General features: G+C 43.7%; 1 protein-coding gene across 1 annotated transcript in view; it reads left to right on the forward strand.

Moving 5' to 3' along the window:
* The first annotated feature begins 18,554 nt into the window (after positions 1-18,554).
* klf5a (Kruppel like factor 5a) overlaps positions 18,555-23,687 on the forward strand; it is a 50,059-nt gene continuing 44,926 nt past the window's right edge. Inside the window, exon 1 of the mRNA XM_078221575.1 lies at positions 18,555-18,814. Within this exon, the coding sequence (XP_078077701.1) occupies positions 18,650-18,814 (165 nt within the window). The 5' untranslated portion in view covers positions 18,555-18,649. The remainder of the gene's footprint in view (positions 18,815-23,687) is intronic.

The following is a 23,687-nucleotide window of genomic DNA, read 5'->3' on the forward strand; positions in this document are numbered from 1 at the left end:
CTTATAGTTTCTTCATTTTCTTTCTTAACAATTTCCCTCTTCTTTCTCGAACTAAGACCAATAAATATGCTTTTAACGTGAAAGTCGCCATAGTCCGAGGTGACCATAGGCTGCTCTCCCCTTTGAGAGAGAGAGTTGACCGGTGGTGATTTAAGAACAAAGAACAAAGAAAAGTACAGCACAGGAACAGGCCCTTCGGCCCTCCATGCCTGCACGACCTAACTAAAACCCCCTATTCTTCCGGGGATCATATCCCTCTATTCCCATCCTATTCATGTACTTGTCAAGACGCCCCTTAAAAGTCACTACTGTATCTGCTTCCACCACCTTCCCCGGCAACGGGTTCCAGGCACCCACTACTCTCTGTGTAAAAAATCTGCCTCGTACATCTGTTTTAAACCTTGCCCCTCGCACTTTAAACCTACGCCCCCGAGTAATTGACTCTTCCACCCTGGAAAGAAGCTTCTGACTATCCACTCTGTCCATGCCTCTCATAATCTTGTAGACTTCTATCAGGTCTCCCCTCAACCTCCGTCGCTCCAGTAAGAACAAATTTAAATTTAGGTTAACCACACCTCAGGTGAGGGGTGAGGTTGAGAAGGCGGAGCCTTTATGAATAACCTCAGCCAGTGCAGGAATTGAACGCATGCTGTGGCATCCTGAACCAGCTGTCCAGCCATCTGAGCTCACTTTAATTGTTGTGGGATGTGGTGGAGATATTGCCGATGGAATTTATCTAGCACTCTCATGTCTCACTGATACACAACCAGATCTCACTACAGTACAGGAGAATGATGCCAACAACTGCTCTGCATACTAGGGCTTTTGTTGATGTGTACAAGTCATCAAAAGCTACCACAATAGGATTGAGTGGAAGCGAGCAGAGAATATTGCATCTGTTTTAGCACTTATTTCAGCAAAGGATCTGAAGGACACCAACTCCATAGAAGAAACATTTCTGCTAGACCTGTCTAGTGATTGCATCCTTGGTTTGTCTGGTGTTTTCATTACGCTGAGGTTTACGGATGACAAGATGTTAAAATAAAACTGCCACTCTTTGATGGATCAGTCATTGTACATGTCCTGGAAATTGCAAAATGAAATTTTACTTCAGGGCTCTCAGAAAAGAAACAGATACAAAAAAACGTGCGTTGAAGGGTCACCTTTCAGTGTATGAATACTTCTGTACCTGATGCCCATTCATCCAGGACTGGAATAACTATTTAGCCCATAAATAAAATTAGATTGTGTCTTATCATTTCAAAATCTAAAATTAAATTGATTCTTTTTGGCGATCAAATTGGGGTCACAGATTGAAATCTTGCTAATATAAGATTTCATCTTGCTCCCTTTTCTGCGTCAACATAGGCAAAGTAATATTAGCCAAAGAGGCATGACGCTCTGCGAATACTGTTTACATATTCACTTCTTTAATTTCATTTTGGTCTTTTATTTCAATAACAGGAAGGAAACAAGACCATGGGGGTGGAATTCTCCCAATTTGAGACTAAATTGCATTAGTGTTTCCCACTATGCAGGCTGCAGAAAAACATGCCAAATCTTGCAGCCCCGGTCTTATTAATTATTGGATGTTTTACGCCATATACAGTGGTGAGGCAGTCCTTGATGGCACATAGTCAACTGTTGTGTCATAAAATCATAGAATCCCTACAGTGCAGAAGGAGGCCATTCAGCCCATCAAGCCTGCACTGACAACAATCCCACCCAGGCCCAATCCCCACATATTTACCCTGCTAGTCCCTCTGATATTAAGGGGCAATTTAGCATGGCCAATTAACCTAACCAGTACATCTTTGGAGTGTGGGAGGAAACTGGAGCACCCAGAAGAAACCCACGCAGACATGGGGAGAACGTGCAAACTCCACACAGACAGTGACCCAAGCCAGGAATCGAACCCAGGTCCCTGTTGCTGTGAGGCAGCAGTGCCAACCACTGTGCCACCGTGTCACCCTGGCGCCATATTGAAAAGGCACCCAATATCACTGCCCCACTATTGGAGAAAGAAGGTGGCTATAAGCCCTTTATTTTTTTGCTACCTCACTCTCACCTAAATGTATGAGAAATGCAATTACTCCCATAATATGTTATTTTTTACCTTCACATGGTGTTTTTTTAAGGACATAATCTACTGCTTTGAAATGACAGAGAGGAGTCCAAAGTGGGTGGAAAAACTAAGGGAATGCAAATTGGCCATGATAGATTAGAAAGTATTTAGTGCCCTTTTAAGGTGATTCATTTCTGGTATGAATCTTCTTTTACGTGCATTTCCCTATAATTGTGGTACGGTGGCACAGTGGTTAGCACTGCTGCCTCACAACACCAGGGACCCGGGTTCAGTTCCAGTCTTGGGTGTCTGCTTGGAGTTTGCATGTTTTCCCCCTGGGTGCTCCAGTTTCCTCACACAGATGTGCAGGTTAGGTAGATTGGCCATGCTAAATTGCCCCTTAGTGTCTGAAAATGTGTAGGTTAGGGGGGATTAGCAGGATAAATGCGTGGGGCGGGGCTGGGTAAAATGCTCTGTTGCAGAGTCAGTGCAGGCTCGATGGGCTGAATGACCTCCTACTGCACTGCAGGGATTCTATGAATTGTATTCTATTTTATCGCTGCTAATCTTTTGCTTCTTCCACCAGGCTTTGCATGGCAAGAAACTACATCCGTCCCAGTCAACATTTTTGCAGTTCTAAAATTGCAATCTTATATCACAATGGTCCCTGATTTGGTCTGTTGAAAATCTGTTTTCAACTGCTCCTGAGTAGAAAAGCAACAGGCGTAAGCCAGTTAAGGCTCATGTATGCTCTGCCATTCATGTGAAACATGGCTGATCTATACATCAACACCATTTACTTGTCTTTTTTCATACCACTTGTAACTTGAACAAAAATATCTGTAGATCGCTATCTTGAAAATTTCAACTGACACAGTATTCACTGCCTTTTAGGGAGCAGGGTCCAGATTTACACTCCCTTTAGTGTGAAAAGTGCTTCATGATTGGACTCCTGAATAGTCTACTTTTACTTTAATATTATTTCCTTTTGGACCTGGATTCCCACTCTAGAATATGTAGTTTTTCTCTCTCGCTACTCTATTGGCGTAATGACTTCAATCAGACCATTGAGGTTGGCCTACTGGAATACAAACTCCTTGATTAAGGAGTCAATTGATGGGCCAATCAGGGACTCTTTTCCTTGTATGTGACCGGGAGTGTCAGTTCCTCTGGCACACCCGAAGGTAGATTGCACTCTGTGCATTGCTGTTGGAATTGTAAATAAAGGGATTTTGGTGAAGGGACTTCAGCTTCCGAAGACTTATTACAATTGGATCTCTATACTTTTGTGGAATTTTCCCATCCTGCCTGCCACGGGAAGTGTAGTGGGTGGGACAGGACCATGTAAAGGTCTGGTGATCTCAGGTGGAATTTTCCAGTCTCGGGGTGAGGATGGCTGGAAAATCTCTCCCTATGTTTAGAGTTTCAGGGACATACATCAGGTTTATGTAGCCTGGCTTCTTAATTTAATTCTTTAAACTCTGATATAATTTCACCAAAACTGCACTGTTCCATTTCCAACATCAATATATTTTTCCTAAGATCTAGTGCTCAAAAGTAAATGTAATATTGCAGATGGGACCTGACCAAAGCTCCGTACAGGTATGACTTACTCACTTTAGAATTCTAAGCCCCTTGAAATAAAGACAAATATTGCCTTAGGTTATTTTTTGTACTTGTCCGCTAGCTTTTTGGGATTTGTGTACATGAATAGCCATTTCTCTCTCTACAGCTCTGAGTCTTTCACCATTAAGAAAATATTCTGATTTGTCTTTCTCTGATTTAAAGTCGATAACCTCAATCTCCCTCCACATTGAACACTATCCATCTTAGTTTTACCCACTCGTTTAGTCTGGCTATGTTCCTTTCTACCTTCCAACTCTCACCCAAACATGCTGCATCTTTTTGCTATAGGGCAAGGCAGCACAGTGGTTAGCACAGCTCCCTCACAGCGCCACGGACCCGGGTTTAATTCCTCCTCAGGTCACTGTCTTTGTGGAGTTTGCACATTCTCCCCGTGTCTGCGTGGGTTTCTTTTGGGTGCTCCGGTTTCTTCCCACAGTCCAAAGATATGGAGGTAAGATGGATTGGCCATGCTTAATTGCCCCTTAGTGCCCCAAGTTGTGTAGGTTGGTGGGGGGAATATGAAGTTACGGGGATAGGGCCTTGGTAAGATACTCTTTCGGAGAGTGGAGGCTTGATGGGCTAAATGGCCTCCTTCTGCACTGGAGGGATTCCATGAAACTTTATAGAACAGAATAGAATGGAGTCCCTACAGTGCAGAAGGAGGCCTTTCGGCCCATCAAACCTGCACCGATAACAATCCCGCCTAGGTCCTGTCCCACGTATTTACCCTGCAAATCTCCCTAAGACTAAAGGGTAATTTAGCATAGCCAATCAACCTAACCTGCACATCTTTGGACTGTGGGAGGAAACGGAGCACCCGGAGGAAACCCACGCAGACACGGAGAGAACGTGCACACAGACAGTGGCCCGAGGCTGAAATCAAACCTGGGTCCCTGGCACTGTGAGGCAGAAGTGCTAACCACAGCGCCGCTGTGCCGCCATTATGGTTTCATCCACTGCATAAATTCACCTGGTGAAAAGCGGAGCCCTTAATATACATCCCTGGGGTGCACCGCTGCCACTTCTTACCAATCTGAGAATGAATGCTCTCGTCCTCCTCTCAGTCTCCCTCTTCTCAACCAATTACCCATTCAAGAGAGCCAAACACCTCAATCATGATATGCAAATTGTCCTCCCCTCAGAATATAATAATGCTGCTCTGTCTTACTGTGTTTGACAATGAACCCCCACAGCTTGCCTCCTGGGCTTGTAGAATCTCACTAGCTGTTCTGTCTGGAGACAATACACATCTCTTTAACCTGTGTTGAATGCTCCCTCCACCCACATTGTCTGTACCTTTAAGACCTGGCTGGCTGTAGAGATTTGCATTCTAATTAGTATTCTGTAACTTGATTTCTGTGTCTGTGCACTGTTGGAGAACAGATATGATGTGGAGATGCCGGCGTTGGACTGGGGTAAACACAGTAAGAAGTTTAACAACACCAGGTTAAAGTCCAACAGGTTTATTTGGTAGCAAAAGCCACACAAGCTTTCGAGGCTCTGAGCCCCTTCTTCAGGTGAGTGGGAATTCTGTTCACAAACAGAACTTATAAGACACAGACTCAATTTACATGAATAATGGTTGGAATGCGAATACTTACAACTAATCCAGTCTTTAAGAAACAAAACAATGGGAGTGGAGAGAGCATCAAGACAGGCTAAAAAGATGTGTATTGTCTCCAGACAAGACAGCCAGTGAAACTCTGCAGGTCCACGCAACTGTGGGAGTTACAAATAGTGTGACATAAATTCTGATTCTAGGATCGCATGATAAAGACTCAGGAGGAAAAAAGCAGAAATATTTATGTGAAATAGTGTGACATAAACCCAATATCCCGGTTGAGGCCGTCCTTGTGTGTGCGGAACCTGGCTATCAGTTTCTGCTCCGCGACTCTGCGCTGTCGTGTGTCGCGAAGGCCGCCTTGGAGAACGCTTACCCGAATATCAGAGGCCGAATGCCCGTGACCGCTGAAGTGCTCCCCAACAGGAAGAGAACAGTCTTGCCTGGTGATTGTCGAGCGGTCTTGATGCTCTCTCCACTCCCATTGTTTTGTTTCTTAAAGACTGGATTAGTTGTAAGTATTCGCATTCCAACCATTATTCATGTAAATTGAGTCTGTGTCTTATAAGTTCTGTTTGTGAACAGAATTCCCACTCACCTGAAGAAGGGGCTCAGAGCCTCGAAAGCTTGTGTGGCTTTTGCTACCAAATAAACCTGTTGGACTTTAACCTGGTGTTGTTAAACTTCTTACTGGGAGAACAGATATCCACCCCATCTGACAAAGGAGCTGTGCTCCGAAAGCTTATGGTATTTGCTACCAAATAAACCTGTTGGACTTTAACCTGGTGTTGTGAGACTTCTTACTTTGACAATGAAGACATCCAAACATGTACCAGTTAAACAAGGTTGTTTGGATGACAATGTATATTAGTTCGCTCAGGAGGGGTGCTTTGTTTAATTAAAAAGAACTGCTGGGTAGGATAAACATCCCACTGTGCCCAGGAATTACAAATTCTCATCCTAATGACTCTCCTAATTTGTTTCTGTTTGATGTTAGAGTACTTGATAACAATTAAAATTCTAATGTGGAAAGTGGATACGTGATCAAAACATGTTTTCCATGGAGGAAGATTGAACCCAGGATATAGCTCGTGGCAGTCTAAAGTTTGTACATGTCCCTATTGATATTTGTCTCTTTTCCCCAAGCCCCACTGACCTTGTGGTTCTGCGGGTGAAACATCCGCCAATGTTGTAGATATTTCGTGCTGCTTTCCATCCTTGGAATACCTCTTCAATATTGAAATAAATGTTTATGCAATGTTGTATACCTTCTTATGTCCCTGGCTGCCTGAAATACAAGATATCTGTAGATAAGAAGGCATCTTTCCCATATTAATTCACGCATGGGGTTAGATCCTGAAGTTTTTTTTAAGACTTACCTACACATTCCTTAAATTGACTTCTGTGTTTTTTAAGATCACTTTTCAGACTCCTTTCACACTTGAGCGGTCCACATTGTTGCAGTATTTCCTTCTTCACACAGAAGTCTCAGGATTTGGCTTTTGCTCTCAGGATTTATGAAAAGATACTGCATTAGAGAGTTATGTCTAAATAACTCAGGAGCCCTCAGGGGATGGTCAATCTCCTGTTGAGGGATAGGTCTTGGCCATACACTGATGAGGGAAGAGCTCATTCCTGGGCAATTGTATACAGCTACACACATTGCACTGAAAGCCAGATGAGGCATTAGGTGAGCTGCCTCGGCATTCCAGATGCTTGGCAACCAAATCTCGCTGACTCTAATTCATACAAACTGACCTGGTAGACATGATGCCAAAGTGATCTGTCAGTGGTTATGACTTCCCAGGTATTGGCTCAAAGATGGAAATAGTAAAATGAATTAAACATGTGCAACACAAACATAGCCTATTTTTTTGTGCATATGAGGATATTATCAACATTGTTCCAGCTAATATTTATAGAGACATTTGACCCAACATGATCTATTTCATTTCCTTAGTTATCCACTGCCTCCAGCTTTCAATTCCCCTCTTTGGTTGTCTCCTGTTATTATTAGAGTTTAACATTGTCCATTAGAAATGTTCTCGATGGAGAGGAAAGGACTTTCCTTTCCAAACCATCTCACAAATATTTGATAGTTGAATCACAGGCTAGTACAGCACAGAAGGAAGCCATTCGACCCATCACATCTGCATTGGTTCTCTCAAAGGGCAATCCCATCACTTGTCCACTCTTTCACAGCATCCCCAAAATTTTCTTTCCAACTTCCTTTTGTTGGCTATTATTGAATTTGATTCCATCATTTGTCCAAATCTTAACCAATCGTTGCATGAGGAAGTTTTTCCTCTTGTCATCTCTGGTTCTTTCCTCGATCATCTTAAACCAGGGTCCTTCTGGTTAACCAACTCTCCAAACACTAGAAACAGTTTCTCTTTATTACTTACTCCATATAAACCTGTCACAATTTTAAACATTTCGATCACATCTCCTCCTAGCCTTCTCTACTCCAAGGAGAACCTGGGATTCACCAGTCTCTCCGTATAACTGTTCGGTTCCTTGCCTCATGACTGGCTCAGGACTTCAATTCCTCAGGGTGCCAGCAAACTGAATGGTCTATCAGTGCCCATAGAATCATAGAATCCCTTCACTGCAGAAGGAGGCCATTTGGCACATTGAGTCTGCACTGAATCTCTGGCAGAGCATCTTACCCAGGCCCACCTCCTGCCCTATCGCCGTAACTCCACACAGTTACTTCTCTAATCTCCCTAACCTACACATCTTGAGACACTAAGGGACAATTTAGCATGGCTAATCTACCTAACCTGCACATCAATTCTGGTCTTGGGTGACTGTTTGTGTGGAGTTTGCATGTTTTCCCTACATCTGCATTGGTTTCCTCCGGGTGTTCTGGTTTCCTCCCACAGTCCAAAGACGTGCAGATTAGGTGAATTGGCCATGTTAAATTGCCCATTAATGTCAGGGAGATTAGCAGGGTAAATATGTGGAGTTATGGGGATAGGGCCTGGGTGGGATTGATGCCAGCGCAGGCTCAATGGGCCGAATGGCCTCCTTCTGCACTGTAGGGATCCTATGATTCTATCTTCCTGCTCTATCCTAGAATCCTCAGGTCCTGCAGCTCCAGTGTTTATGGGTTTGGTGTGAGAAAACACCTTTCCTGCTCCCTCTCACATTCCGACTGTCACCCCAATCCTCAGCTTTCACAGTCTGTGATCCTTCAAAGTTCCCAGTTTCCACTCTGTTTGTGGTCCACTCCAATTGTGGTTCATCCACTTCTGAACTCGCGCTTTTGCGAACAAGGCCCTAATACACGCATTTTGAGAGTCGAACACGTTACAACTGCTTAATCAGTTTCTAGTTGGCAGAGTTTACCAGCCAATCAAGCAACCATTCACAGAGCATTGCCTGTTAACGATTGCTGACATTTCTTTAACATTACAAGACCAAGTTAAGTTATAATCCGATGATTACATTCCTAATGCCTATCAGTGAATTCCTACTATCACCACAAACTTTCTGAAGTGAGACTGGAGGCCACAGCCTTCTGACTCAAAGGGAAGAGTGCTACTTACTGAGCTACTGCTGTCCATATCTGGAAACTTCCTGAGTGAATCATAAGCAATAAGAAGCGCTTAGAATCATAGAATCCCTACAGTGCAGAGGCAGGCCATTCAGCCCATCGAGCCTGCACTGACAACAATCCCACCCAGACCCTGTTCCTGTAAACCCACATATTTACCCTGCTAATCCCCTGACACTAGGGTTAATTTAACATGGCCAATCAACCTAACCCGCATATCTTTGGAGTGTGGGAGGAAACTGGAGCACCCGGAGGAAACCCAAGCAGACAGGGGGAGAAAGTGCAAACTCCACGCAGACTGTGACCCAAGGCCGGAACTGAACCCTTGCCACTTGCAACAATCACATGAATTGCGATCGTTGATAATGCCAATATCTGGTTCCTTCTGGTTAAAGTTTTATGCTACTTAAGAATGGAATATGAAGTGACACCTCAGCTCACAGTTAAAATACTTAACCTTATATTTTAAGGGTGCCATTTTGTTTAGTTTTGGACTGAACATTTGCCTTTTTTTTGCTCTGTGAGGTAGGTGCAATGATTAATTTTTATGTAAATATCAGAATGCTGGTGGTGTTAACTCAGAACTATAACCATGATCTCATTCACTGATCAAGTTTACACTTGGCAAAAGAATGAAAGCACTATTAATCATTCTTCATTTGATCTGGCCTTCCTGTGAATCAGATGCATGCATTTAATATTTTCTCTTCTTTCCTATTTAATATTTCCTTATTCTGTGCATGATTTCTTCAATGGGCGTGGCCAAGCAGCCTGTTCTAGACTATGTCTGAGAAATTAAGCTAAGGCCCAGATTTTGGACCCTTGGACAGGTAGGCAGGGTCGGGAGATTTACCAGCTTGGTGAACCTGACCTTTAAAAGAGTTTGTCCATAGGTCAGATTTTCGGTCAGTGGGGTGCATTGATAGGAATCAAGGTGGGCATTGAGTGCAGAGGCTGCCGGGAGGGCGGGATGGGGGGAAGCTAGGCTGGGTGGAAGGCCCACATCTCTGCTCCTGCCCGGTTTTGAGATAAGATTGGAACAAAGAGACCAAACAGCCCTCCACCTCTCCTCACCCCACGCAATCCCTCTTATCTGTCCATGGCAATCTATGTCAACCCATGCCCCCATTCACTTCCTGTGGCCCCTCATACTGGTACAGTGTCACAGTGGTTAGCACTGCTGCCTCACAGTGCCAGGGTCCTGGGTTTGATTCCTGGCTTGGGTCACTGTCTGTGTGGAGTCTGCACGTTCTCCCTGTGTCTGCATGGGTTTCCTCCGGGTTCTCCAATTTCTCTCACAATGCAAAAGGCATGCTGGCATTGGCCATGCTAAATTCTCCCTCAGTGTACCCAAACAGGCACCGGAGTGTGGTGACTAGGGTATTTTCACAGTAACTTCATTGCAGTGTTAATGTAAGCCTATTTGTGACACCAATAAATAAACTTTAAACTTTATACCCCCAATGCCAACCTATGTCCCTCTACCCACCCCATGTCCCCTCATACCTCCATGCCAATCCATGTCCCTCACACCTCATGTCAACTTAGTGCCGCCTTATTCCAATTCATGCCTCCCACCCATTTCCTTTTCCATTATCCTTCCATGCCAACTCACTTAGTATCCTTTGACCGTTTGTTATCAGATGAGCAGTGACTTAATAGTTCTTTGACAGCTGGTCATTCCAATGAGTTTGTTCATATTAAATGAATAATCATGTTCACTTTTAGCAATCCCACAGGGTGTCCTACTTCTCCCAAAGGGGACCTTACTGTTTCCAAAGGGTCCCTTGCCTCTCCCAAAGGAATCCTGGGACACTATCCAAAGGGGCACCTTGTCTCTCCAAATGGGTACCCTGGCTATCCAAATGAATCCACCAAGTTCTGACCTGTTCCAATCTGCACACTTTGGGTTTCACACTCCTGTTCTACCAAAAATCCCATTTCAATGGAGGCAGCTGGTGGTTTAGTTGGCTGAGATGACTCTGCCAATTGTGCATGTGTGAACCTCGGCCTGATCCCACTCCTGATCCAACAAAGACTGGCAATGAGAGCGAGACTAAAAAAAATGGCCTGCCCACTACCACCTGCCTGCCCGTGCTAACTGTATCATGACGTGGGCAGCATAATATACAGGCCAATTGACGCAGTCAGCAGCTGAAACACTTGTTGATTTTTTTAATATACTTTTCCAATTCAATCAAATCAAATCCAATTCAGAGTCTCAACAAGTTGAGACATTTCCGATCCAGGCTGACAAGACAGGGCGAGCGACCAAACCACCCTGTCCTGGGCCTGATCTACATGAGCCAAGCTGATTGGAGAAGGGGGAGGTTCCTCCTCCAAGACTTGAGCTCATTTGCATCTTAGCCAAAAGGCCGAGATGCCGCTTTTAAAAATTGCTTCATATGAAACATATGAAGCCTCAGCGTAACCCAATGACCTCAACCAAGTGCGGCCGACAATGGGCTGCCGACCATATACTTGATCTTAGCCAAAAGGCCGAGAAGCGATGATCTTTTTACAAATGGCAGACAGGCTGCTGGTTTTGGTGTATTCTGGAGACTGGGTCAGGATGTGAGCAGTGGGCTACCCATTCAACATAGCCTACGTGCTTCCCTGCTGAAAACACGACTGGTGGGAGCCTGTAAAACCCAGCCACAAATCTTTCTTTTTTTTCAACTGTTCCCGCTGTGAAGCATTTTATTTCAACAGTTTATCGATGCTTAACAATTGATGAGTGAACTATATTACTGTACCACCTTGATTTATCAGTCATCCTGGAGATTAAACCCATGACCAAATTCATGCAAATTCAATCTTTGCAAGTCTACTGCTTTATAGGGTCACATTTTAAAGTATGAGAAGACTTTGATGCTGCTACCAGGCTGTGAAAATGTTTATGGGAATCGACTGGCTCCACATATTTCACTTACGAATGGAGAATCAGTTTTAGACTATTTTTCCAGAGCAAATAACAGCTGATTCCAGTAAGTGCAAACCTTTCCTTTTAGATTTACTTTTCTGGTACTAATGAAATGAAGACAAATACTGGAGAAATGCTCTTTCTGTTTAAAATTGCACAATTTGGAGCATAGTATTTCCATTGCAGAAAATGTGCTATCCAGAGTATTATCATAGAGTCATAAAATCCCTACAGTGCAGAAGGAGGCCATTTGGCCCCTCAAGCCTGCACTGACAACAATCCCACCCAGGCCCTATCCCCGTAGCCCCACATATTTACTCTGCTAGTCCACCTGACACTAAGGGGCAATTTACCAAGGCCAATCAACCTAACCCACACATCTTTGGAGTGTAGGAGGAAACTGGAGCACCCGGATGAAACCCATGGGGAGAACGTGCAAACTCCACACAGACCATCACCCGAGGCTGGAATTGAGCCCGGTTCCCTGGCGCTGTGAGGCAGCAATGCTAACCACTGTGCCGCCCCTGAAATGTAAATCTCCCTGCAAAAAAAATTAATAAGACTCTGTTGCTTACTCTCTTAATGAGACTCTTACTAAAAAAACAAAAAAAAGGGGTGGCACAACGCTAGGGACCCGGGTCTGATTCCCGGCTTGGCTAACTGTCTGTGCAGAGTCTGCACGTTCTCCCTGTATCTGTGTGGGTTTCCTCCGGGTGCGCCAGTTTCCTCCCACAGTCTGAAAGATGTGCTTGTTAGGGTGCATTGGTCCTGCTAAATTCTCCCTCAGTGTACTTGAACCATGCGCCGGGGTGTGACGACTAGGGGATTTTCACAGTAACTTCATTGCAGTGTTAATGTAAGCTTATTTGTGACACTAATAAATAAACTTAAACTTACTTGCTACTTGTTTTAGGATTATGGCTTTGGACATATATAAAATAAATTGTTTGCTACAATATTACTGTAGTTTATGTTTATTTAAGTGGTGAAATTGTTCGAGGTACTCTCTTGCCTATCCTTACATTTGAGTCATCTGTACATCCTTGGATCAAACAGAATCCTGAACATCTCTAACATGGAAAGTTTTTCTCTTCCCAAAATATTTCAATAAGTTTTACATACATAGTTTAATGTAGAGAAATCCATTAAATGGTTGAGCCATTAGAAATATTCCATTGAGGCTTTAGAAATTAGCATAATTAATTGGAGATAATTAATTAGAAATGAGCATAAGTAATCCGTGAATTGCAGACACTGTAATACTGGCTATCATTTGGATGAAATGTTTAATTTGATTTTGATTTGATTTATTATTGTCGCATGTATTAGTATACAGTGAAAAGTATTGTTTCTTGCGCGCTGTACTGACAAAGCATACCGTTCATAGAGAAGGAAAGGAGAGGGTGCAGAATGTAGAGTTACAGTCATAGTTAGGGTGTAGAGAAAAATCAACTTAATGTGAGGTAGGTCCATTCAAAAAGTCTGATGGCAATTTTTTAACTTCTAAATCTATAATGGCTGTCATGCAATTGAGGCAACTGGTCCATTATTGCCAGTGCCTACTTCTGTACAATCTTATTGTGTTGTGGTTTTAAAAAACTTAATATTTACTTCTCTAAAAAGTGTGGCTTTCAAAGAGGTTTTCATTGTGAGTAAATAGAACTGTGCCGAGACCTTCTGTGTGCAAACACCAGCCGTCACTACGTCCTGAGGTTCTACTTGACCCCAGTGCTGCGAAGGATGTGTCTGGCCATGTCTGGCCGATGCTTTATTCAGTTGGAGAATGCCATGCCACTTGTGGAGGTGTTTACGTGGAAAAATACCTTTGACCATGAGCCTATCAGGCAGCGGCCCACGTTTTTGTCCTCAATGCCCTGTGAGAAAAGGAGATGTTGAATCCTGTCAGATGGTTCTGTGAGCAGATTGTGAAGGTCATTTGGCGGAATGCCTCATCGCCAGAACTTTCAAACAAGCACCAAGATGTAGCTTGGCTGGTAGTGCGGCATGGTGGCACAGTGGTTAGCACTGCTGCCTCACAGCACCACGGACCCGGGTTTGATTCTGGCCTTGGGTCACTGTCTGTGTGGAGTTTGCACGTTCTCCCTGTGTCTGCGTAGGTTTCTTCCGGGTGCTTTGATTTCCTCCCACATTCCAAAGATGTGTGGGTTAGGTTGATTGGCCATGCTAAATTGCCCCTCAGTGTCAGGGGGATTAGCAGGGTAAATACCTCAGGTTAGGGAGATAGGGCCTGGGTGGAATTGTAGTCAATGCAGACTTGATGGGCCAAATGGCCTCATTCTGCACTGTCGGGATTCTATGATTCTATCTATTAAAAATCCCATGGCATTACTTATTCTGCATGGAATTCTCAGTATCCTAGCTGAGAATTCCTCTCTTAAGGAATTTCATCAAAAACTGGTTAGTTGGTGATTTATCTGTGAGACCAGTGATACTCAAAGTATGTCAAAGTTAGGGTACTTCAAAGTTACTCTGTGATACGCTTTCAAGCACTTACCACATAACTAGACAGTCCAAATATAAACTTGTTGGGTTTTTTCTACAAAGGAATTCCATTTGATTTGTGAAAAAAAAAATCTTCGGTCAAATATATTTATAGTTCAATGCCATGGTGTGGAGAGCTTTTATCTTGGGGCAAGAGGCAGTCATATTTACCAGGCTCAATCAGTGGCACCTGATAGATCATAATGCCAATTTAAATTATCCCTGCCAATTCTGGCAGGCTGCTGTGGAGGTTCCAAGCCAAAACAAACTTTATGGCAACTTTTTAAAAACACATAATGATGCATGCAAGGCATGCTGTTGCTTTTAATAGCCTAAGAAGTAAAATGCACTCACCATGTAACGTGATTCACTGTGTACAACAATACTGAAGCATAAATCATGTGTAACATAACATCTCTTTTCTTCATGCACTTCAAGTATGGGAACCTACCAACTTTTTGAGTCAGAATAATTACTTGTTTTGGACTGGGTTTGGTAAAAAAAACCTTAAAATTAACCTATATACTGTGTAAGGTTTCTCACTGACTGTAGTCCATTTGAAATGACAAATTTGCATTCATATAGTGTCTTTTATGTAGTGAAATGCCCAAAAACAATAACAGGAGCATTATCAAACATAATTTGACACTGATACACATAAAGAGATATTATGACGGCAAACAGGTAGCTATTACTGAGTTTTGAAGGAAAGCGAGAGAGAGTGAGAGAGAACGAGAGAGAGCGAGGTAGATAGATGGGTAGGTAGGTGGGTGGATGGATGGACGGACAGGCAGATGGACAAAAAGGTTTAGGTGGATTCCAAAGGTTAGGGTCTAGGTAGCTACAAGGTGGTTAGGTGATCGAAGTCAGGTATGTGCAATATGCCAGAATTAGCTGGAGCGGCCATCCCTTAGAGTTGTAGTGCTGAAGGAGGTTACAATGCTTTGGAGGGACAAAGCCATGGAGGGATTTCAGAACAAGGTTGAAAACATTTAAATCCAGGCATTGTTGAACTGGAAGCCATTTAGGCTAGTGAGTGCAGGGAGATAAAGTTAAACTTTGTCAATACCATGTGATCTCTCAGATGTTGCATCCTTTTAAAAATTCCACCTTTTATTTATCTTTAAGATGTCCAGCAAAATGTTTGAACTGAAATTTGTAACCCAAATATTGTCCTTGGACTCTTTCATCGCCTGCTCATTGATGCTCACCTGATTCTGTATTGCTTCCTGGTTTGTCCTTTCTAGATTTTGGGTAGAGACTTAGTTATTTGTTAAGGGCTCTTCTGAGAACTGCCACCTCATTTGTGGATAAATCCTAAACCAGCGTATAACATCTATTAATTTCAGTTTCTTGAGATATATTTAAACTAATGGGCACATATATTGAAAGTTTATCGAACTCCGTTCAAAGTGAAAAAAATCTTATTCAAAGATTCTTGGAATCCCTGATGAACATTATTTTCTTGTTATCAAGGTAAAGGTATAGTTGTATTATGTACTGAGGAGCACACTGAAGCTTGGGACAGCCACTGTGGAATTGGACAAGATCATTGTCTAAGGCCTTTGAATTGATTTATAATTGTCACATGTATTGGTACACATGAAAAATATTGTTTCTTGCACGCTATACTTACAAAACATACCATTCATAGAGTACAAAGGGTAGAAGGAAAGGAGAGAGCGCAGAATATTGTGTTACAGTCATAGCTAGGATCAGCTTAATATATGATAGGTCCACTAAAAACTCTGATGGCAGCAGGGAAAAAACCGTTCTTGAGTTGGTTGGTATGTGATCTTAGACTTTTGTATCTTTTTCTCACTGGAAGAAGATGGAATGTCCAGAGTACGTGAAGTCATTGATTAAGCTGGCTGCTTTTCCAAGTAAGAAGTTTAACAACACCAGGTTAAAGTCCAACAGGTTTATTTGGTAGCAAAAGCCACACAAGCTTTCGGAGCTCCAAGCCCCTTCTTCAGGTGAGTGGGAATTCTGTTCACAAACAGGGCATATAAAGACACAGACTTAATTTACATGAATAATGGTTGGAATGCGAATACTTACAGCTAATCAGAATTAGTTGTAAGTATTCGCATTCCAACCATTATTCATGTAAATTAAGTCTGTGTCTTTATATGCCCTGTTTGTGAACAGAATTCCCACTCACCTGAAGAAGGGGCTTGGAGCTCCGAAAGCTTGTGTGGCTTTTGCTACCAAATAAACCTGTTGGACTTTAACCTGGTGTTGTTAAACTTCTTATTGTGTTTACCTCAGTCCAACGCCGGCATCTCCACATCATGCTTTTCCAATGCAGTGGAAGTGTAGACAGAGTCAATGGATGGGAGGCTGGTTTGCGTGATGGACTGGTCTACATTCACAACCCTTTGTAGTTTCTTGTGTTCTTAGGTCGAGCAGGAGCCTCATCAAGCTGTGATACATCCAGAAAGGATACTTTCCATGGTACATCTGTAAAAGTTGGTGAGAGTCATAGCGGACATGCCGAATGGCTGGAAACTTTGTAGAACCCCTTGGATTATATGCCTGACATGGAACGCATATTGTAAATATCAAGAGAATTTAAATTTTATTTTGAGGTACCTCAGAATGGAACTTTAAAAAATTAATTTACAAGATGTGGGTATCGCTGGCCAGGCCAGCATTTATTGCCCATCCCTAATTGCCCTTGAGAAGGTGATGGCGAGCTGCCTTCTTGAATCACTGCAGCCTGTGTGGCATAGGTACACCTACAGTGCTGTTAGAGTTATACAGCATCTAAAGAATACCCTTTGGCACATCATTAGGGAGGGAGATTCCAGATTCTGATCCAGTGACAGTGAAGGAATGGCAGAATATTTCCAAGTCAGGACTTGGAGGGGGTGGTGTGTATGGAAAAAAAAGTTTCACTCTATTGCACTTTCTGTAACACTTAACTGGAAATGATTTTTGGAACGCGCTTTTATAGATTTCATGATTTTTTTTGGAGGAAAAAAAATAGTATGGTTGCTGCACTGAGAAAATCTGCACTCCTAAAAACACAAGCAAATTTCAACTTTCCCAAACATGACAAAAGCAAATGTTCACTTTGTTTCGGACAAATGGAAGGGAAAGGGGTGTTTTTCATCGCCTGATTTGATTTGTTATTGTCACATGTATTGGGGTACAGTGTAAAGTATTGTTCCTTCCATGCAATACAGGCAAAATATACCAGTATTTAGAATGGGTGGCACGGTGGCATCGTGGTTAGCACTGCTGTCTCACAGTGCCAGGGACCGGGTTCAATTCCTGGCTTGGAGTCTGCACCTTCTCCGTGTCTGGGTGGGTTTCCTCCAGGTGCTCCAGTTTCCTCACACAGTCTGAGAGACGTACTGGTTAGGTGCATTGGCCATGCTAAGGGTGCAGAATGTAGTGTCGCAGTCACAGAGAAAAATCAGCTTAATATATGGTCGGACCTTTCAAATATTTGACAGCAGCCAGAAAGAAGCTGTTCTTGTGTCAAAAAAACAAAGAAAAGTACAGCGCAGGAACAGGTTCTTCGAGTCCGAGCCGATCATGATGCTAAAAGAAACGTTCTGCCCTTCCTTGGACCGTATCCCTCAATTCCCTCCCTATGCATGTACCCATCCAAATGGGGTGGCACAGTGGTTAGTGTTGCTGCCTCACAGCACCAGGGATCTGAGTTCAAATCCGGCCTTGGGTGAGTCTGTGTGGAGTTTGCACATTCTCCCTGTGTCTGCGTGGGTTTCCTCCGGGTGCTCTGGTTTCCTCCCACAGTCCAAAGATGTGCAGGTTAGGTTGATTGGCCATGCAAAATTCTGCCTTAGTGTCAGGGGGATTAGCAGGGTAAATACGTTGGGTTATGGGATGAGGTCTGGGTGGGATTGTTGTCAACGTTTCGAGTCTCGATGACCCTTCGTCAGCTCTGAATATAGCCAACGTTTTGAGTCTTAATGCCCCTTCATCAGCCCTGACGAAGGGTCACCCTGACTTGAAACGTTGGCTCTATTCTCTCTCCACAGATGCTGTCAGACCTGCTGAGATTTTCCAGCATTTTCTGTTTTGGTTTCAGATTCCAGCATCCACAGTATTTTTGCTTTTACCTCACTCTGTAATTGGGGTTGGGACATGTTCTGCTGCCTGCTTTTTGGGACAGGTGTGAAGTTGAATCTTACCTCTGAGCCTTGCCTGTAACCTGATGCCTTAAGGCTTGGGGGAGGGAGAGCCCGCCTCCTCCCTCTCGGTGATTGGAGGGGGGGTATGTCAATCACGGGGGGAGGGGGGAAGAGTCTGGGATCCAAAAAAAACCACAAAGTGCCGGGAGTGTTGGGACAGTCAGTAAGAGGGAGAGGAGTGGGACAGATGCTGGCTGTGTGTTAACTCCACACGTTACACATACACATCACTGAGTGTGTGCAGCAAATGGCCAGTGGGGCACTGAGGGGAGCCTTGGCTGGGGACGAGCCTGTCTTCACTCAGCTCAAACCGGTGAGTCTTCAGGCAGAGGAGCAAGCGGCAGCAGCGGCGATGTTCCAGGGCATCAAGGGTCCGGCGGTCAGGATGCTCGGGGCGGACGACCTGGCCCAGGTATGTCCCCGGAGGGAGAGGCTTCCACCTTCTGGGAAATTTGTATTGTGTGTGTTTATTATTATAAACCTTACTCAGTGTCAACAGACTGCAACATCAGTCAAACTTTACCTTTTTGTTTTAAAAAGTTATCTTTGGAAGTTTGTAAACTTAAGAGAATCCCGTGGCAAGAGCTATTCGTCCTTTTAAATCTTAAACCAGTTTGCAAAAGTTAGGATTCTTTTTTTCCTCCAGCCAGTATTGGAGTGGAAGTTTGATTTGCAACTGTTCCCTTTCGATTTGCATTTTCTAACCCTCTGGCTTCAGGTTTAACTGTTCGTCCTAAAGCTTTCTCATGTATATGTGTGTGTGTATGAGAGGGCTTTATCCTTCCTTTAGTTGCTGTGAAAACATGAGCTGTTTATTGTGTGTGATATATATAGAAAAATATCGCAAAAAGGGAAGGATAAACCCCTCATGTTTTCACAGTAACTTCATTGCAGTGTTAATGTAAGCCTACTTCAGATAAATAAATAGATAATAAACTCATGTGGTGGGCAACAGTATCTCTTTTTCCCCGTCCAACCACCCTTTTAAATCTCCGTAGTGTTTATTGGAGTTGTGAGATAATGTGTGGGTGCTGTTCGTTGTGAATGGGGAAGGAGAATGTGTGTAAACATTGCCAAGGTGAATGAGCAGCAGATCTGACTTCCCACTCTTGCAGGACAAGGTGGGAGATGTAAGGTAATCCTTCAGTTTTTTAAGTTGTTTTTTTTACTCCTGCTTGTAAAGTTGCAAAGCCAGTGTTCAGAATGGACTGGACAAACCTGAATCCATTCCTTGCTTGCTCCAAAAACCCAATTCCAAAATCCAATTTTGAATCCCAATTCATGGTTCCCTGCAAGGGAGGCAAACAGGATCCAAGCTGACAAGATAAACTTCCACCATAATATAAAAACTAAATACTGCGGATGCTGGAATCTGAAACAAAAACAACAAAGGCTGGAAACTCTTGGCAGGTCTGACAGCATCTGTGCTGTCCCCCATCTGCTAATCCCCCAGTGGTCAGCATTGCTGCCTCACAGCGCCAGGGACCTGGGTTCAATTCCTGCCTCGGGTCATTGTCTGTATGGAGTTTGCACATTCTCCCTGTGTCTGCGTGGGTTTCCTCTGGGTGCTCTGGTTTCCTCCCACAGTCCAAAGATGTGCCGGTTAGGTGGATTGGCCATGATAAATTGACCCTTGGTGCCAGGGGGATTAGGAGGGTAAATATGTGGGGTTACGGGAATAGAGCCTGGGTGGGATTGTGGTTGGTGCAGACTTGATGGGCCGAATGGCCTCCTTCTGCACTGTAGGGATTCCATGATTCTACCTGTGGAGAGAGAATAGAGTAAGAAGTTTAACAACTTCTTACTGTGTTTACCCCAGTCCAACGCCGGCATCTCCACATCGAGAGAGAATAGAGCCAATGTTTCGAGTCCCTTTGTCAGAGCTCAGATAAACTTCCACCCTGCCTTGAGTTAAAAGCTTTAAGGAAGAGGGAACTAGTTGGGGTGGTTTTTAAAAAATTTTGTTTGTACACTAGGATTATTGAGTGGGGGAGGCATACTTGTAATATTTTGATTATGAAGGTACATGCTACAGTTTGATGGGCAATCGATTGCATCTCTATTCCCTCCCAGTTTTGGTGGGAGTGCCATGGTTTTGCACAGTGGCATTGATGGAAGGGGTTAAAGTGATGGGGATACGTGCTGGACTCAACCTCTCCCAGACTAGACAATGTTCAGCCTGCACCAGGCGAGCGTGAGGATGTGTCGTATCTTTATTTTTGAATTGTGTTTCTTTTTTGGCCATTGGGCGAGGCAGGGCTTGCAGCTGGTTTACCACTTGCCATATAACATTCAAGCATCTGACTCTTCCACCCCCTCTCGCCCACAGAGCGAGTCATTGAGACGAGAAAAAACTTCTCAGGCCCCTGCACTGAAAATATGCCGACGACAGCTGGAGGTTCTAAAATCAGAAAATTCTAAATGTGTGGCCAGCACCAAACTTTGCAAATTTTTTTTCTGGGGAGGGTGCGGGTGCTTAATGGAAGTGGAATTCACCTCATAGTTCTACAAGTCCAATCATTGATCAGGTTTTCCATTAGTCAGCCGATTCTCCTCAGTGGGTGGGGTGGTGGGGGGGAGGTATGGCCCAGAAATATTTGGCATGAAGTGGAGCTTTTGCAGACGAAGGGGGAATGTAGCATTGGTATCTTCAACGGCAGCATGCTTGATGAATGTTGCCCTGGTGACTCTGTAAGCAATCACCACCCCCGGGGCTGTGCTGAGCCATTACCCAGTGGTATTTTCTGTTTCAGATATTTTGATCTGTTTTGGAAAATATTTGAGCAACTGTCTTGCTGCAACTTTTCTTTGAACTCGCAAGGAATATATAACCTTATTCCTCCTGTAACAGTTAACGGTATTTGTGAATTTCAACAGAATGTTTTACCTTTAAACACAAAATCTCAGTGTAACAAAAAAGTAAAATTTATTTATTAGTTACAAGTAAGGCTTACGTTAACACTGCAATGAAGTTAACAGTGTGCTATTTCACTTCAAATGGTAACCTGTACGTCATACTTCCCACACCCCATTCCTTCACTCTTTTGCAATTGCTTATTGGAGGTGCTGAGCAATATGGATGTCTTGCATCAAACTTTAAGCCCCTCTCATTTCAAAGTTTGTGTACTTAAGTAGTTCAGGAGATCAGAGTAAAACGAATAAAGGAAGCGACTGGATCAGGTTGCTGTTGTGAGAGTGCCGTGAAATGTTTCTGGTATGCTGGAGGTGGCTGCTAATTCCTGATACCAGTTTCGGATGACTCTGTACAATCCTATCCCAAACAAATGCAATAGCTAGATTTGCGAGCATACTCAAAGTTCATGTGGATGGCAGCCCCCTGTTAGAGATGAGGACACCTGTTAAATGGTTGCGGTATTGTTACTGGACATGTTAAAGTTTCGTATGGACAGCAGTGTTGCTTAAGAAAAGCTGCTCTTAAGCCAAGGTGTGTAAAGTTTGTGTGGTTCTGTTAATTCATTACTTGGTTCAAATTGAAAGTGAAATCTGAAGTGGAACACTGGTAAGCCATGATGGCACAGTGGTTAGCACTGCTGCCTCTCAGCGCCGGGGACCCAGGTTCGATTCCTGGCTTGGGTCACTGTCTGTGTGGAGTTTGCACGTTCTCCTCATGTCTGCATGGGTTTCCTCCGGTTGCTCCGGTTTCCTCCTACAGTCTGAAAGACGTGCTGGTTAGATGCATTGGCCATGCTAAATTCTCCCTCAGTGTACCCGAACAGGCGCCGAAGTGTGGTGACTCGGGGAATTTCACAGCAACCTCACTGCAGTGTTAATGTAAGCCGACTTGTGACACTAATAAACTTTAAAACTTAAACCTCAGTACACCATACTGGCGTACAACTCATTTGGTACTGCAGCCTATAATTGTGCTGCTAAGTTTGTTTTGAACAGTTCTAGTGGATTTGGTGTAAAAATATACTTGTCCACCATTATTCTACTGAAATTCTTGTGAAGGCACTTGGCCATCGGTGGAATCAAGTTTGTTTTAACTCTTCCACTGATGCACTAACATGCCTACCTCATCAAGAACAGACACCAGCTTTCAAGAATGTTATGGATTGCGCAATCTAATTGTCGCTCGAGGCTTACTCAATGCAAAGCTTCTTGGCTGTAAATATATCTTAATTATGAAAGTGGATGTCCCAGAGTTAACCTTGTAACAACTACTCACCTTATGTTTTTAAAACCTTAGTAGTAATTACAAATCTGTTCAAGGGTAGAGAGTTTGGTTTTGGATTGCATAATTATTGTCTCGTATTGCTATCACAGGTTTCTCATTCCAGAATTTGAGGAACTGAAGTGTGGAGTGCATGCGTTGGCATGAGTACACATATTGTGAATTTGAAGGTTGAATGATCATAGTATCCTTACAGTGCAGAAGGAAGCCATTCGGCCCATTGAGCCTACACTGCTGGACAACAATCCCACCCAGGTTCTATCCCTGTAACCCCACATATTTACCCTGATAATCCCCCTGACGCTAAGGGCCAATTTATCATGGCCAAGGCACCTAACCTGCACATGTTTGGAGTGTGGGAGGAAACTGGAGCACCCAGCGGAAACCCACACCGACATGGAGAGAATGTGCAAACTCCACACAGACAGTGACCTGAGGCTGGAATTGAACCCGGGTCCCTGGCGCTGTGAGGGAGCAGTGCTAATCACTGTGCCACAATTCTATTCCTAAAGAATGATGTTGGAAATAAATATCCCCATGGACAAATATAGTGTATGTGGGAGTAAGGAATGGTGGAAGGAAGAGAGAAGGAGTTTTTAAACACTTCAGGCAGCAGGACAGGTAGAAATGATGGCCTAGAGGGCTTACGGACACTTTCCTTTCTTGATTGCAGCCTCGAGTGTAAGAAGTGGGAGGTTGTGCTAGAACTGTATAAACCGTATTAAGTTAGAGCATCTGGAGGAGTGCAAACAATGCTGGTCAACGCATTACAGGAAGGATGTGATCAGATTAGAGAGGGATTTACGATCCTGACGGGATCATATTGCCATTGTTTCACTGTCATTGGGTCAAAATCCTGAACTTGCTTCCGAACGCCACTTTGGCTGCACCCGCACCAGATAGACTGCAGTGGTTTCAGAAGGTGGCTCACCACTATTGAAGGGCAATTAGGAATAGACCAGAAAGGCAGGCCTTGCCAACAACGCCCGCATCCCACGAAAGAATAAAATAAATGCTGCCAGGAATGGAGAATTTTGGCTCTGAGGAAAGATTGGAGAGGCTCCAGTTGTTTTCTTTGGAATAGAGGAAG

This window comes from Mustelus asterias, chromosome 10, assembly GCF_964213995.1.
Source record: "Mustelus asterias chromosome 10, sMusAst1.hap1.1, whole genome shotgun sequence".
NCBI classification, from domain to species: Eukaryota; Metazoa; Chordata; class Chondrichthyes; order Carcharhiniformes; family Triakidae; genus Mustelus; species Mustelus asterias.